We start from the raw sequence: 18,033 nt of genomic DNA, 5'->3' as shown, positions 1-18,033 counted from the left end.
GTGACTGCTGTGTACATGGAGCTTTACAGGAGATCGGTGTGTGGAACAAAGGACTGGCTCTTCCCCCAAAGCCATGGAATCCATAAACGTGGCAGGGAATGGGGAAAAAACCGACCAACTAAACAAAAAACCCCAAACCAACCAAAAAGTAACACAAAAGAGAAAAGAATTGACACAAAATTTCTTGACCAAGTTAAGCAGAGGAGTGCTCCTAAGTGAATCTGGAGCTCAAATTTATGTTGTAACCCAAATTTCCTACTCTTCTATCCACCTTGCATTATGCATTGTCAGGAGAAAAAGTGAAGAGTTTTGGCAGAGTGGGAAGTGACAAGAAAAGCAAAGATAGGTTCAGGACAGGGATTGGTTGTTTGTTTTTCTTTTATTTCTTCCTCTTCTGCAGTTCTGCTGTTTTCTCAACATAAAAAGTACACAGATGCTTTTGAGGCAGACAAAATGAGAACAGTAAAGCAATTCTCTGTTAAACTGGAACAGTAATAATTTGAACAGGAAAGGCTAATTTATTCACCTTCTTTAAAGAAATAGAAAAAGCAGGCCAGGACAAAACAGCTCTAAAAGAAAAAAAAAGCAAAACTCCCAGTAAAATATGCTACTAGGCAGAATAGCCCACAATTTTTGCATGCCACAAAGGATTTGCCTTGACACGTAATGAGTTTTATTGAGGTCAAATTTCAAGTTATCTAAATGCTAGTTTACCTCCAGAGATATAGGGCTTGGGAAATTATATTGCAATAATTATGATTTTTTTTTCTTGGCACTGATTTGAGAAGCAGTGAATATTATAAGTAACACTATTCTCAAAAACTTTCAAAAAAAGCTCATAAAACTTTTTTCCCTTTCATGGCTAAAAAGCTGAGTTTATAAACTTTATATTTCCACTCATTTATAATTTAATTAAAGCATCACTATGCTTCTTTGGCTACACCACAACTGAGTCCCTGCAGTTTTCCTTAGGATCAGTTCATGGATCATGGCTGGAGTAGGCAGAGGATCACAAAAGACAGCAGCAGTCCCTTCCTTATTTTAGAGAGTTTATGAAAACTTAATAGGCCTAGAAATTCGAACATCCTGGCAGCAAAGGACTAGAGAAATAAATAAGTGGTGTTTTCTAGCTCTTGGAAAATTGAATCATTAACCTTAATAATGGTGTGTTTTGGCTGTAGAGTAAAACAGATGAGCTTTGAGGGCACATCCTTTACCTTGGGCAGGAAACTCTGTGATTCTCAGGCACTCGGATCTGCTGTTCTGCATGCAAAACAGCAACAAAGAACAAAGGTTTTTTATTAATCTAGGCCTGTGTGAGAGGACATTTTTCTCCTCCTTACTATTAATAAAGTTAGTAAAAAATAAAATATTTCACTTCTATAGATGTCTATATAGAGGTACATATACATACATGTATAAAGATACATAGATCCAGGTAAATAAAGCAGTGAGTACATTAATAACCTACACAACATTACACTGTTAATTACTTAACCTGAAAGATACTTCTCAAATTAATTTAGCACAGCCTTTTTGCTAATACTATGCACAGACAGTAAAGTGGAAGATGCACCAAGAGTTTAAATGAGAATTTCAATCAACTGGCTATATCTCATCCTCTCAGCAGGGAAGGATGTGTTGGGAATGAAAGTACTGAAGAAAATGTAGAAGCAAAATCAAGATCTTAGAAAGCTGGAACATATTTATTAAGACACTGTTGATCAAATGAGACTTAATCATCAAATGTCTTAAGTCTGTCTTGCTAGATGGTAAACATAAGGAAATTAAAACACACTAATTTCAATATACATCCTATAAATTTCTGTCTGATCTGGATTCCTTTGGAAAACCTCTAGCTTTTAAAGCCAAGTCCTCTCTGAAGGAAGAGCTCTGAAATCAGGCAGCTCCAAAGGTCAGTGTATCAGTGTAACTCATTAAAAAGGAACTCAGGCCCTCTGTTTTTTAACATACTCAATTTTACCTTTTGAAGCCACATAAAAATGGAAAGAGAAATTTTTCATTGATCTGTATTTCTCATAAATTTGTTGGCTTCTCTGCCATTTACAACCTTTTAAATATTTATCTAATCCTTCAGATTTTGAAAAGGCAGCTCTTTTGACATCCCTTTACCAGAGACAAAAATTATCCTTAATACAACTTTTAATGCAGATTCTTCAAACAAAACCAAACTAAAATCTCTTTATATATTGCAAGACTACATTAGGGAAAGGAGTTCTCCAAAACCCTTAATATTCCTTTAATTACTTTTTGACTTAGCCTATTTATAAACTAAGGTTAATAAACTAAGAGGAGCATGCAAATGTATTTTTCCCTCCTTAGTGTAATGCTTGTGACTGTCACAGCGCAGGATGAGGGTTGCTGTCAGTGGTAAAAAAGTGGCAGTGGACACACAGGATTTTTAACAGCTGAGTTCTGCAGTCTGGCTTAAAATGCCCCAAAATATCTTTTTTACTCACAATGGAATGCTTTTTATTAAGGAGAGAATGATATCACGGCAAAGCTGGTGTCAACATGCCCAGCATTTATTAGTGCAAGACACCATAAATTTGGCTGCATTTGCTTTAGGCTCCATAGTTACTAACAAGCAGAAATCATTGTATTAATGGAGTAGTGGAAACAGAATTTATGCCTCAGGTTTTGGCTTTTATATTTTTCAGACTCTGTGCTGCTTTAGTGTGTGGGTCTGGGCTTCATATAAAGGGATGGTGAGCTCTGTGCACAGAGCAGGGAGACAAAACAATTCCTTCTCTGGCTGGGGACCCAAGGACAACCGATCCAGAGCTCAGGCCCAAGAGCACAAACAACATGGACTGAAGAGAGAAAAACAAGAAGGATGGGACTGCATGGGCTGGAGCTGTAATTGGACAATTAGCTCCAACACACTAATGGACCAGAACTTATAAAAGTGTGAGACCTCATGACAGGCTGTTCATTTTGTGACCATTTTGGGTTCACCCTGGCTGGGCTCTTGTGCTGCCCAAGGTGGATCCATTGAGGCCTCCTAAAAAACGCCTGCTTTATTCTTTAGCTTCATCTAGTCTCTGTTCTAGGTCAGCCTTCACAAGGCATGGCAATGAAGCACTTTATTATCCCTAAAAGGCAGCATGTGGCCCATGCACTCTGTGGTGTGTTACCAGTGTCCTTGGGGCAATTTCATTCCTGCACATCCTATGGCATATAATTATCTCAAGACTAACCATGATCCTGTGGTCCTCTATTAAAATGATATTGTGTTACAGAATGGAGTATACATTATTGAAGCATATTATTTTGATTACTGAAATTTGACATACTGTTCTCATTAGCCAGTAAGCCTGAATATTTAATTTATGATGTAAACTCTACATTTTTTATGGACTAGTCACTTAAGGGAAGTAAACCAACAAAAATGCAAAGGAGTGAATGGGAAAAGTTCCTGGTGAAAATGGGGCTTTAAAAGCAGAAAAAAAGCGTATCATGCCATATACTGGTAGATGACACATTACGTTAGGCCGGTAAATGGGTTAATTAGGCTCATTAACATCATTTCCTTTTATAAAGTTTTCAACTGAGGAGATGAAAAGATTATGTTAATCTTTACACTTCTCTCTTACATTTTACATTTTTCACATGGGCCTTTTTTAATCAAATATTGATGATGGTGCCTGTTGTTCTTCAAAGCCCAGCAATTAGATTGCAGCTCCCTCCCAGTAAGTGGTGTTTTCTTATCTTTATTTCCCTTCTCTCCACATTTTTTTTTTTTCATAAACACAACATAAGGTCCATTGAATTCTTGCCAGAAAAGCCACTCTGGATGTTTTATCGGGTGATCAAGAAACCTGCAGAGCCTGAATCCCCCAAACTCTTCTGGAGCTGTGGGACAGATCCCACAGTTCTGTCCCACAGTTCTGTCCCACAGCTGGATCCAGCACTCCTCAATTAAAGCCGCAGACTACAGCAGTGCCATAGAAACCAGATGAATTTTCCTTTTCTTCCTGGCTGTCCCTGTGGGATACAGGTAAAGGCTGTGTGGAATGGGTGGACACTGCTCTCTGCTGGCAGCAAGGAAAGCATGCAGGAAACAGAATTTTCCCCTAAAATTACTTTCAAAAATAAAGCATTTCCACAATTTCTTTACATAATGTTGCATGCAGTGATTAAGCATAAAGGCAGGGGGAAGGTATTAGGATAAAATAACTCTTCGAATTTATAAATATTAATTGAAAGCACCTAAATAAAACTGCATCTTCTGCAGAAAATACCTGCTTAACTACAATTTTGAAATTTCTTTTGTACATGTATCTCCATACACACAGAAAATTCCTCAGGACCAGAATAAAGATCTCAAAAGTTTGGAAAATCAATAGAACAGGTGTCTCCTATTTGAATATGGCAATCTCCTCTTTAAGAGAAGACTTCAAAACACTTATTCTTTAAAGGATTGTTTAACTGCAACTCTATAAAACCATTTTATATTCCAGCTTGGGCCCCCTCTAGTAGCAGCTCGAGGAATCAGCACCATAAAACTACTGAAAATAACCAGATACCATAAGAACAATATTAAGAGAACAAATGTTCTCATGTAGTAGCCACTGCTACTGCACGAAATAAAGGAATATAAGTGTGCTGCAGAGAGCAAAGCAGGTTGCTCTGGCAGGTTACCTCTGAAATTCTGGTTTGGTGCAGTGCTTCCACACTGCCCCTAAAGTGAGATTTCAGATCACACACCTGAAGCAGCCTCTGCTTTGCACAAGGGAGGTAAGGGTACTTTCTATAGTCCAGTCAATTTGAATCAGGGAGGAAAAAACTTTATATCACTGAACATGGTCAAGATACTGTGAACAACCACCACCAAAGTAACCCCATTAAATGAAAGCAATTTGCTTGAGGGGCTCAGAAGAATGATTCAGTTTATTACTGCATAGAAACTCAAGTTCAGATAACATTAGTTAGAGAGTGAAATTTTCCATGGGACAATTCTTCCTAACTGTCAGGAGGAAAATGAATCACTCTGGCAAAGATGTTGACATATCCCAGTGAAACAAAAAATAAAAGGATACTTTTTTTGCATTTTTTCACCTTAAGATGCATAGATGGGGGATTCTATGACATATTTAATATTAGTGTTAATGCTTTAATGTTTCTTGGAGCACCCATCCCTCCATGGAGCTGCTCAGGGACAGGAGCTGAGCAGAAATCCTCGTCACAGATTCCTTGGGATCCCTATGGCACTGCTGCCATTGCTGAGGAGCAGAAACCAGAGGTAATGGTAGATTGGTTCAGGTGCTGCTCACAGAGGAGGAAAGTCCACAATTCCCACCCCTCCCAGAGTCTGCACAGCTGCTTTCCTGTTCTGCTGGAACGTGGCACTCCAGGAGGAAAATATGGAAACGCCAGGCCGCAGATGATCAAAAACTGGTTATTGCAGCACGTAAGACCAGGGCACTATAATTCCTCCAAAAGACAACTCAAACCTTGGTGATTTGTTTCCCTCTAAAGCAATAAGCCTTCTTTGGACTGTATGTATTTTTATCCTAAAGAAAGGAACACCCAATATTGCAGATAAGATCCAAGGACACCAGGGAAGGCAGCCATACACAATTGATTTTCCTGCTTCCTTGCATTCAGTGCTGCTCCAATGGCAGGTCCTGATACAAGTTTAAAAATGTTCTTGGAACTAATCTTCAGCTCACTTTTAACTTAAATAAATCCAAAAGGCAACAGTTCACTATCTGTAAAGGCCCCAGGAAGCAGAGAGTCTGTGCCACCCATTGAAGGTGACAATGAACTGCAGATGTAGCATGGAATTGAAAGGCAAAGCATCCATCCCCTTTCCTCTTGCATTCCCTGCTCACATTTCCAGCATGGCTGCACCCTGAAACAGGCTTCCTTTTCTCCTGCTCAGCGTTTTGAAGGCTCTTTTAACGGAGGCTGTAATATGAAGATGTAGGCCACAAAGGAAGTTCTGGCAAGTATTTTGTTCAGTACTGTCTGTGGAAGAAAAGACGAAGGGAACAAGATGCAGAGTTAGCTGGGACAAAACAAAAATGTTTCCACAGATGCTGGGTTAAAAACCACCGGGGGGGTGGGGGAGAAGAATATTTTTGGGCTAGTTTTTATGTGGATTTTGTTTTGGTTTAGGGATTTTGCTGTTTTTTTTTTTTTTTTTTTATTGTGGGGGTTTTCCTAATGGTCATAAAGTCTGTAGCATTTCAAGATAAATGTGCAGCAAAGAGATTGTTTTCTTGGGTGTGCATTTTTACTGACTTTGCTTATGTTCCACCTTTCAAAGAGCAGAATTGTGCCTTTTTTTGTGGTCGCAGAGCCAAGTTATACACAAGCTCCCACAAGATATCCAGATCTTATTGAGAAATGAAGTATCGAATATATCAGCAGCCTGTGCCCATATGGATGTTTTGCACCAAGATAAAGAGAGAGAAAAATGCTGCTGGAGAATGATGTGCACAAAGCTCTGTGAAGCAAGAATTAAAAGCAATGAGATTTAAAAGAAAATAACTACATCAGGAATATGTTAATAAATTAATTAAAGCCTACCAAAGTTGAAGTGTTCCATAATTAATATTGAAGCCCATGAGAGTGCTTTCTTCTAACTGGGGATTTTGCCACGGATAATATTACCTGTTTGGAAATGTTTCTAAATCTGTAAGGAAAATGAGGTCAACTGAGATTGTGGCCTAATCATTAACTTGTAGGATTTTGGACTTTTCTGTTTTCTCAGACCAGCTTTATGGATGATTTATTATGTTTTCTCTACTGCAGTCTCATTTCTAGCACATCAGATAAATGTGAATATTAATCTTTTTTAAAAAGAGGAGATCAAGATTTAGTGCTTATTTCTTCTCCAGGTTTGTTTGCTGAGTTTTCATCTTTGTGTATCTTTCAAGTCAAGCACGCAGAGAACAAAGTTGAGCAAGAAGCAGCACAAAGGCCACCATGCTGAAACACCTGAGATCCATCTGACTAATTAGGAAATATATAGATCAGGAAATATATATCTATCGTTATATAGATCTTAACAGGTCTTTTTTATGAGCCTTTTAAACTACCCTATAACATTTTATCCAGTCCACATATAAAAATTAAATACTGTGCTTTTTGGAGTAGCAGAGACTGTTCACTGAGGCAGGAAAAGGGAACACCTTTCCCATAAGGTGCCTACTCACCATACCATTTACTTTGTAGGGTAATGTACAAAATGCAGAAAATACTTCCTTGTCAACTTCTAAACCTGCCACCTTTTGTAAGGCCACATGCAAGTTTGCTTTCCCCAAAACCGACTTAATTTGCTGTTCTGAAATGAGTCACCATTGCTTTAAAGGCTCAGTACTATAAATATGTAGAATCCTTCTCTTACCAGTAGTGAGCAAGATCAGCACCTCATTTTCCTGCAGTAGCAGTTAACACTGTACATAAGGAAAAGAAAATATATTTGCTCTGCGAAAAGCATTTGTGGGTATTGAGCTTGCTAACAGAGGGTGAACACATTCAAGTGTTTCTGTGTCCTAACTGTAAATGATTATACTTGAAACGTACACCTGTAAAGGTGGTAAGATTTTGGGGTTGTGTATAAACCAGAAAATATCCTATTTGGGTCAGTTATACTTGGAGAGGGAAAATAATGGTAACCTCATTTGAGATTTATGCCAGTTTAAGTAAGAAAACGGTTTCTGAATATTTTTGCATGGCTGCTGAATTTAACTGAGGGTTCAGTGAAGCATGAGCTTCCAAGTGTGAATAAGAGGATTTATCCATTTCCCCCTGTTTGTTTTTAAACTCCATTTGTTATTTATGATTAGCAATTTTGTGTCATTTATATGCAGTGTACTGAAACTGAGTTCAATAAACTAACCTTCTTTGACTTATTAAGCTAAACTTGGTATTTAATTATTATGCATACAAAGTCAAGTAGAAAAAGTAAGAAGCATTTATAAATAAAATCATTGTGGCTTATTTGCAATGAACAGGAATATCTGTCTTTATGCCTTTTCATAAGAAATTTATTACTGCTTACTTTAAATTGGAATAAGCATCATAAAAAAAAGTAGAACATCTGTATCAAAGTTTAAGGAACCACAACAATCAAAAGCTGTTTAATCTCCTACATTTAGCTCAAGTGCACAGTCTGTTCTGTGTAACTTTTTACAACATACTGTGAAAGAAAACACATCATTTAAACTCAGTAATTAGTATTATAGATAAAATGACACTGCAGCATATTACCATAATATTAATTATGGTAATATTTACCATTAATTACCATAATACTGATGTAGTATAGGATATAATACATAACAGTCAGTGTCTTTCTTTAATTTTACATTGAAGTGCAAGAAGCATTTTGTTGCTACACTTCTGCTTCTTAAGTTAAATGAATGTTTTTCAAGTGTACATTTGTATCCATGCAGAATGTTTTTAAATAAATAATAACTCTAATTCAAACTGGTATATTTGACTTTCTAATGGCATAAATTAAAGAATTTCTAGGTCTAGAAACTTTTTGTAAGACGGTGGAAATCATGACAGAATTATATTCCATATGAAAAATTTTTGCAATCATTTTTCATTACAGTAGCTGTAAATCAGTTTGCAAATTTGCAAATGAAGCACAACATTGAGCCTTTTAAAAAATAAAGATGAATCTTAAGGAGCTATTTGATGTGTAGCATGAGCTAGACATATATAATCAAATTGGAATTAGTTCTGTACTTCTCTGGTTAAAAGACCTGGCAATTGTACACATAAAATATTTATAACAAAACAAAGAGACTTGCATAGGAAGACAGTGAAGGTTTTTATCTACACCTCCAGGAGACACAGAGTTCCATATTAATGAAAAATTGCATCTCAGCTTTTTGCAGCACCTTTACTTTTGCGTAACTTTGTTATAAATATTAAAAGAAGGGGGAAAAATTAAATTTCAGATTTGTTCGAGTGTACTTTAATAATTTATGTCAGCTGAAATGTTCCCATTTCCTGTGCAGAAATTTTCACATGAAGCCATTATTCAGACCTGGCAAGAAAAGTACTCTAAAAACCTACTTAATTAGAAGTGCAACAGTCCTATTCACCATGTCAGCCCAAGGCTAAAATGTGTACATAGGGTTTTAACAAAATATTTGAATACACAATGTAAGGTTCAAAGCAGAAATTGAAGTGTGACCTGAGGTTGGTTGTTCCATCTCACAACCACAAGATGCGTCGCCGTACTTGAGTGAAGGCGTGTAAAGAGCAAAACCCCAGTCAAGTTTGTAAGTTTTGGAGATTATTTTGAAAAAAAATATTTTTTTTTTTCCTCCTCTCCACTTTGTTTAGGTCAGTGGGACGATGTACAACACGGGGAGACACGTGTCCCTCCGGTTAGACAAGGAGCACCTGGTGAACATCTCCGGGGGCCCCATGACCTACAGCCACCGCCTGGAGGAAATCCGGTTACACTTTGGCAGCGAGGACAGCCAGGGCTCAGAGCACCTCCTCAATGGCCAGGCCTTTTCTGGAGAGGTATGTCACCGTGGGGAGGTGGTACCACCAGGAATTGCCCGCCTCTTATTTCTGCCCGAAGGTATTTGCAAGTTAATCTGTAAAAACTGTTTTCCTGCAGCCGTTCTGAAAATCGGTGCATTGTTTAATCGAGTCTCTTTGGATGGGGCCTTTATGTCTCTTGTAAAGGGAAGTGTGAGAATAACTACAAAGTAATCCTGGAAGTGCTTCAAATTCCCACAGAAGTGCTACTTCTGCTTCTCAATGGTGTGTAAAACTTCACATTGAGTACCATTCTGCCTTTGATTCATGAAGAAACAAGGCGATACTTGATTCTGGAGATGACTCCACAGAATTCTGCTCAAGAAATAAAGTTAACTGCATACACAGTCCCTGGCAGAATAGTAATGTTTTATCTTAAATATGTGTCTATAACATGTATTTCCTGTCCCAAGAAAGACCATAATTTCTTGATTCTGATACCTATTCTAGAATGGCTCATTATTCTTGCTGGATAAATATTTTAGTGGCTTAGATGGAGCCATTTTTCAAGATTTACGATAAAGTTTGCAGATTTTCTGGGACAAACAAAATGGGATCCTTCCATTTTCCTTATATAGGAACATTCTCACATAAAAGAGGTGCATGAGGTTTGCAGTACCCCATCGTCCTCCAGCTTGGGCCATGGCTGTGAACTACGCAGTGTCCAACTCTACAACTCAAAATAGTGGTTCACAATAACTCTATGTTATTTTAGGGATTATTTTTAAAGCCACTCTCTTACCATTCTTTCAGAATATCAAAAAAGAAAAGCTTTCTAATCATTAAGCACTTACTTTCTCAAAGATGAGTAATCAAATTAACATCTGTACTATGCATCACAGACTGGTGATGAGTCACTTAATGTGTGGCATTTTCTTTGGCACTGAGCAACAGCAGTTATTTAAGAGTAAGGAATTAATTGCAGCATTGTTACCTGATGATGTTATAATTGATGGTAATCATTGGCTTTGTTTTATAAGCGACATATAGCCTGTGGCAGCTTTTTTTGTGAAATTACTAATGACTTACGCAACTGATTTTGGTTTTCTTTGTTCAATTCTATAAGTGAACTCATCATCTATTCCTCCTTTAAGTGCTGAAAGTAAAGGGTGTTGTAGTAAACAAGGTCTTTGCTTTGCTGTTCAGACACATGAGAGCAATATTTAAAACAAAAAAGTTGACTGAACATGAAAGCAAAAATCTGGTTGAAACATACCACAGCACTTGTAATGTGTCACCACCATTTCAGATGCTTTTAAAAGAGTTTTTAATTCATCAGTCCTAGACTATAACAATGGAAAAATGTAGAGCATTGTCTGGCAATACTTATTGTTATTAGCTATAGCCTCTTCTAGTTTTGAAAGCTGGAGTTCTGAAGTACTATTAACATTTGGTGGTTTTTAACAGAGACCTCAACATTTCTTAATAAGAGCAGAAAACTGAGCTTGGTGGAAGCTGCTGTCCATCAGTCAGGCATAACTGGGTCTGCAGCGTGTGCAGGATTCATCTTGTGGTCTGAATCCTCCTGCACTGAATAGAAAGAGCTCAGCACCTTCAAAGGAAAAATCAGTCCTGACAGCCAGAGCTGGGTCTCTTAGGACTGGGCAAATCACTCTGTGGAGATGCATTTTCCTTGACAACAGAGCACAGACAAGCAGCAGGCAGAGGAGTTGAGATTCAAGGACTCCCTTTCAGATACTGAGATGAATTCAGTGCTTTGGTTGGGGTTTTTAATGCGCCTGCCATGAAAGCATTTTGTCACTGATGATTTGCCATAGGCACAACTTGCCATATGCAAGTTATTACTCTGAAAGTTCTATCAAAGGCAAAGAGAATTCTGGATTTTAGCTAGAAAAGGCAAGTCCATTACTGTCCATCTCCTTCCATCATCTTGAACTTTATTTACTTTTTCTTATCTAAGTGTGAACATGCCACTACTTTACTACTCTGCTAATAACAGAACCAGCTGGCAACACAGCCTTCATCTGCTTAACCTTCAGTATAGGACTGGCCAGAAGCAGCTGTCACATTCTCTCAAATGCAAAATTCTTAGGAATAACGAAAATAGATTTTTTCAATTTCTTTTCCAAGGCATGTTCAATGTGAGCAGTATATATTTGGTGTATTTTGTTACATGAATCTTTGCTCTTCTCCACTTCAGCCATTTATTTCCCATTTCCTCTGCCAATCAAAGCACAAAGTGACTGAGCTATCAGTCCCATACAGCACCTTCAGCCCAGCCTGATGCTTTGAAATCCACGTTCACAGCACAGCATGGTCCCATCACTTCCCATGCTGATACAAGAATTAATCCAACAGCATCCATGGCTACAGGAGCTCAGCCAGCCAGTTCTCATTACCTGCTGCTGTTTTGCCCCCCTGAAGACTGAAGTATCCTGGTGAGGTTGTGCAGACCCAACTTCTTCTTCCTGCTCCAACCCACCAAACTCTCAGTGCAGCACTTGCACTGCACTAAAATTCATTAAATAATGCATTAGAGGAGCACGGCTTTCAAATTAGGGTTCTGCTAAGATTCTCCAGAAGAAGCAAACTTCTACCCTCTTTTTTATTTTATTTTCTGGGAGAACAGAAAAGCTTATGGTAATGTGCATAAATGATAAATTAGCATACTTGCCTGAAATAAGGAATTCTGATTCAGAGAAGGATAAAAGACTTCTTAGTACTACTAAGTGTACCACTGTCAAGTGCTTTAGAAGACAGATTAGTGTTCATTGCTTGCTCTCTTCACATTAAGAAAACAGGTAAGGATCAATAAAACATCACAAAAATATGCTACCTATAAAAACATCATGAAAAATACATAAAGCATTTGCAGAAAAGATCACCATGGGCAGAACGTGAAGCCCTCTTTACCACACACTCCTTTAGCAATATATGCCTGTATTTCAAAGACAAAAACTAATAATCAAAGGGCCAGGCAGATTTCTCATCCCAGTTCTGAGTATCGTGGTTTTGGAACTCATGGGCTGTTCTGAAGAGTATTGTGGCACTCACCTGTGGAGCCAATTTTACTCAAATCACAAATTAGTACGCTAAGACTGCTTCAGTTGTTTTAAATTTTGGCACATTTTATTCCATATTTTCTTTCAAAGCAGTGGAGGCAGTGAGATATTTCCAGTGAGGTGCTCATGGACAAGCCTGGGAGGGCGGTGCTGCTGTGGTTTCAGCAGTGCAACCCAGCCCTGACCCTTCCTGATTTGGGCACAAATACTGCCATGAAAGAGGCATCGGGCAGGAATATTTCCATCTGCACCCAGGGTTGCAAATCACAGCCTAACCCCAAGAATTCTAGTGTAGCTCAGAGTACCCTATGGGAGCCTTAAAGCTGTCATGCTTTTGGTACCCAGGTTGTGCCTTTGAGAGTCTGTCTGTACACACAAACATGATTTTATTCACACTCAGCCAGCCCTTCTTTGGCGAGGGGCATCACAGGCTTTTAGATGAATCACAAGACAAATGAGCAGGAAATCAGGGAAATTTCTGGTAGTTTTTGCTTGTCTTTCTTAAAAAAAATCTCTTTTTAACCAAGTTCCCTCCACAAGGTACTTTGGTTTTGACACATAAGCATTTTCCAGCAAAACCCTGTTTCAGCAAAAAAAAAAAACCCAACTAGTTCTGCTTATGATTAGTGCAAACCCTTATTCTGTGTGAAGCCCAAGGGTGTGTTCAGTTAAGAGGATTTTCACTGTTTGATTTATAGCTTAGAGCCTCCCCATGTACTGTTCCTAAGTCACAGAAGGCACAATAGAGGAACTGTTCTTCCTCCTGACTGCTAGAGCCATTCCCTGGTGCAGTTAATTAGAAATAAAAAGGAATCACCCTTATTCTTCCAGATTCTAATGAATGTCAGTCTATTCTATTCTCATAGGATTTTCTTTCAGAAATCCAGGAAAATGATGAAAGGAAAAATGGCAGGGCAGAAAAATCCCCAAAAAACAAAAGCAACAACAACAACAGACAGTTCCGAAAGCCTTTTACCCATGGCCAATTTGAAAACATCTCACTATTTTTTAGATACAGTCAGTATTGAAGATGAATACTTCAAAGAAAGTTGGAGATCTTTTGTTAGAATTTTCAGCTGTCAGCATATTCAGGGTTTATTCCCACTAATGTTCATATACATAAAAAATCCCTGGAAATGAGTGAAACCATGGGGATGATGACAGATGTAATTTGGGATGTATGTTGTAACTGTTACAAGCACATAAACTATGGGGGTCACAATACAAGAAAAAATAGGATGCAATCTCTAGGATTCAAAATACTTAAATTCACCTAAATTTAAAATGCAAACTCCATTGTGAGCTTTTACATTATCTTTGTTTTTTCTTACTTTATGTACACAAGGTATTACCAAAGAATACAGTATCCAGGAATTGCTAATACTGTAGAAATTACCAAAAGATTAAGGTGAAAAGAGAATTTTAAAGACACAGGCTTATTTCCTAACAAAGAATATCACATTAGTTCTTTGATGCCATCTATCTTTCAAATGATCTTTTAAACTCATCAGTATTTTGGTTGTGATCACCAAACAATCTTTGGGCAGCTTGAAGTAGATTAATTTTATCTGTGTACTGCTAGATACTATTCCTTATTTTATGCTTATTTTTTCCTTATAAGTGGCAACTTATAACTAAAAGTGAATTACTATTATTAAATCTGAAGATGTACATAGTTTAAAATAAAATAATATAAAAAAGGAGAATTCTAGAAAACCAACAGAATTATTGAGCTGTATCATCCTATATCAGCTGAAAATCTGTCCTTTAATGTTTATGCCGAGGAAAATAAAAGTGCATCGAGGAGCTGGAAGAGACCATCTGTCTCCTTTTAGTTTGTTGTTTTGTTTCAAGCTGGGCCTGAACCAAAATCCTAATTCAGAAATGTGCAGTGCTGGAAGCTGTCATGTCATGGTCCCCTTGGAAATTCTGAACTGCGAATAGCTGCACACAGCAGACACTAATGACAGCCCTTGGAATGCCATTAGCACGTTTCCCCATTAACTACCAATTACCTCACAGGGTAATTCTTGTGCTGGGTTTGCAAATGATAGAGGGTGAGTCAACTGCGGTCAGGACAGCAGGGTGAAGCCATGAGAGCTCATGGTGTTTGCAAAGACCCAGAAATTTTGGCCACCTGATTTCCCAAAATTCATTCTGTTATTATTCTGTTCCATTTATATGGAACAGAATAACAATGGGCACCTTAAGCAGGCAGAACTTGCACTGTTGCTGCTCAAGTCAAAGTTCATCATCCTACGACAGTGCACTGTGCAAGCTGCAACATCCAGCTCCATCAAAGAACAGTCATGAACCTCCTGGCATATATACAATATATGTATATATACAAAAAAATTCAGAATGCAAAGACACAATTTAGCTGTTCAGAGAAAAGGTGAGATACTGCAACCTGCCAGAGCACTTGAATTGATTCTTCTCTGCTTCCAGAAGCACTTGCAATGGCCACCTGTGATATCCCCAGAGTGATGCAGGTGGTGGAGCAGCATCACTGCCCTTTTCCATCGTGACAAAGCAGAGGCCAGGTCTCAGACTGGCATTCACTGACCCCTGAACCCCACTGAGACAGGAAACCAGGGTGTATTTAAGGACCATTTTTCCTCCCTAGGAGATGCACAGTGGGGGATGGAACAGCTGGATGGCAGTAATAATGCTGGAGGAATGACAGATTTTAAGTGACAGAAAGAAATGGATCAGAAAAGGTCAGAGGAGAGGTCTGGTGTTTATAAAAATGGGAATATTTGGGTTTGAACATGCGCTAGGAAAACGGCACAGCTTGTGTGGCACATGCAGTATCAAAAGGAAGGCTGGAAAAGAGCAAGGCTCAAAGGGAATCCAGCTCTGCTGGGCACAGACAGCCATGGGCATGGCTTTGATTTCATCTTGTCATCTGCTGACGCTGTCCGGAGCTGACAGGGGTGATGGGAGCAAAATTTCACTCCATTAAATGAAGGTGGGAAGCCTCAGTTCTGTGCAGAAATATAGACTGACTTGATGAAACAGCTGAGTTTAATTGGAATTACAGGGGGAAAGTAGACAAACTGAAATTTGGGCTGGAGCACCAGAGCCAACAGCAACTTTCTATTATGTGGTTGAGAGATGGAGTGCCCTGAAGTACTAACAAATGCATTTTTACATCTCATCTTGATAGACTTAGAGATTTTTTTTCAGGAAATGTCCTAAAAATCTCAACCTTGATTTTCAAACTCACAATTGTTTTCAGCAAACCTATTTCCCTGGTGAGTTGCCCTCTTTTCTTCTGCAGCAAATTTCTTCTACTTGACTCCCAGTTCTGCACAAAGTGATTTACTAGACAGATTGCATTTTTTTTCCCTTCTGGAAAGTGTCAGTTTCTGAGCAAGATCAAATAACCTTCTGCACTTCAGTATTGACTAATTTTAATTATTAAAACCTTTCTCCCAGGAAAAACTCTTCATGCTGTTTGCTGAGAAACCAGCAATTTTTAATAGGATTAAGGGACTTCTTGAGGAGATCGGGGAACTCTGTAGACAGAATTCTGAATTTATACTGGGCTCACACTTCTACAGCATTTTTTTGAAGTAGGAAGAGCTAGATTTTTTTCTTTGCCTTCTTTCCATGTGTCTCCCTTTAAGCTTGAGATAATGGGCTTTGCAAAGCCTAGAGAAAAGGGGCACATAATTTGGTATGCAGTAAAACTATATTGTGTGTATTTTAATGGTTTATACAGCTAAACACTTACTTTGCATATATATTAAGCTTACTAAAATCAGAAATAAATCTTTTATTATTAATCCTTTTAGTGATATGCCATCCCCCACTGACAGTTTCATATGGAATCCTTTCCTCACAACAGCCTGGCAAATTGATATTGTTAAAGTGTAACGGAAAGAAAATAACAGCTACATTCCTATTTGAATTTATCACGTTTAAGTTCTCATGTTTTCACATCATTGACAAATTATCAGATGTTTTAGCAAGGTAATAGGATAACTACATTGTTTTTACATAACTCAAAAGCTAAAGACAGCACTGCCTGCATTTAAAGTAAAACACAGCTTTGCCTACAGACACCACAAACCAGCCTATCTCACCTCAACAACAAACTGCTTACTGCAGGATAATGAAATTAAATACACGCTTAATGATGTAAGATTGACAAAGTAATAAAGTTATAGAGAGAGCCAACATTATCTTCAATTAGGTGTTTACTTTTGTTGAAGAATTCTTAGCATTACAGTTCAAAGAGCTGGATTTTTATCTCCAGTAATTTTCAGCACCATTTCATCTGTGCACTAAAAGAAAAGGCTGTTGTTTTTGTTTTTTTGGTGTTTTTTTTGTTTTTTTGGTGTTTTTTTTGTTTTTTTTTTTGTTTTTTTTTTAATTTGCTGTGCAAAAGCCATACCAGAGGATATGGTACATAGCAAAGAAATTAAATAAAGGCAGAGGTGTCAGACTAACTGTCTGTCTGCCCTTGTCCGTCATGCCCAGCCCCTGAACAGAAATGGAACTACAGATGGTTCTTTAGCAAGGTGGACTCAGAGGTCTGGTGGGTTTTGGAGAAGGCTTGAACTGCTAATTCCTCTGCCAGTGACCTCCTCTGGCATCCTTTGTATTCAATGTCTCAGGGCAATGCAGTGAACAACAGAAACAGCATCAATCACCACTTCCCCACATTCTTGACATGCAGGAACCATTTTCTGCTGCTTTCTGGGCTCATTGCTAAAGAAACAGAATTCCAACAGAAATACAGAGCACCATTATGTAACTGAATCTACCAAATGGAGCATTTATACCGAGTTCATCATCATGGTGGCTGACGATCTGCAGTATTTAAAATGAGAAAACAATTTAAATGCAGTGTTTAGTCAGAAAATCCTGCACGATTCCAGAAATGATGATAGACTCATCTGATAGTGCTTTTTTTCCCTACATTACCCTTATTCTCTCTTAAGATACAACTTTTGCAGATGACGGATTGGCTCGGTGCCAAATTACAGCTTGCAGTGAAATTCTGCATCAGCCAAGACATAATCAACATTAAGCATTTGAGCCTCAAACTTCAATTTGATCCTCACACAAAGCAAATTGCAGAGAAGCGTCATTTATTGATGTTTATCCAGGTCTTGCTTATCTGCTAACAATGAGTGACAAGAGTGGTTGAGTGGCAGGTCAGCCACAAAAATACCCATGTTTGGAACAATTGGGTTCCAAATGACACAGCAATGACTCCCCTGTCAAAAACCCTCCCCAAGTCACTCAGCAGCCAGCAGCCAAGGAATTCCTCTGTACCTCTGAGGCTCAATTTGGAGATTTTTCTTTCCTTGAATTTTCTGCTGTATGGAAGGGAGTACAAATAGTTGTAACACTTGCAACAGTTCCAGCAGCATTTGGATGTCAGGAATCCATCAGCGCTCACTTGTCACCGACATCTTTTCATAAAAATCCTTTCTTTAGGATTTTTCCCCCT

General features: G+C 38.3%; 1 protein-coding gene across 3 annotated transcripts in view; it reads left to right on the top strand.

Annotated features, from left to right (window-relative positions):
* Positions 1-18,033, top strand: part of CA10 (carbonic anhydrase 10) — a 148,131-nt gene that overhangs the window by 112,955 nt on the left and 17,143 nt on the right. For all 3 annotated transcript variants that reach the window (XM_064728695.1, XM_064728696.1, XM_064728697.1), the window contains one exon: positions 9,337-9,522. In XM_064728695.1, the coding sequence (XP_064584765.1) occupies positions 9,337-9,522 (186 nt within the window). The remainder of the gene's footprint in view (positions 1-9,336; positions 9,523-18,033) is intronic.

Source organism: Zonotrichia leucophrys, chromosome 18 (assembly GCF_028769735.1).
Source record: "Zonotrichia leucophrys gambelii isolate GWCS_2022_RI chromosome 18, RI_Zleu_2.0, whole genome shotgun sequence".
NCBI classification, from domain to species: Eukaryota; Metazoa; Chordata; class Aves; order Passeriformes; family Passerellidae; genus Zonotrichia; species Zonotrichia leucophrys.
This window is presented reverse-complemented; position numbering and strand designations above follow the sequence as displayed.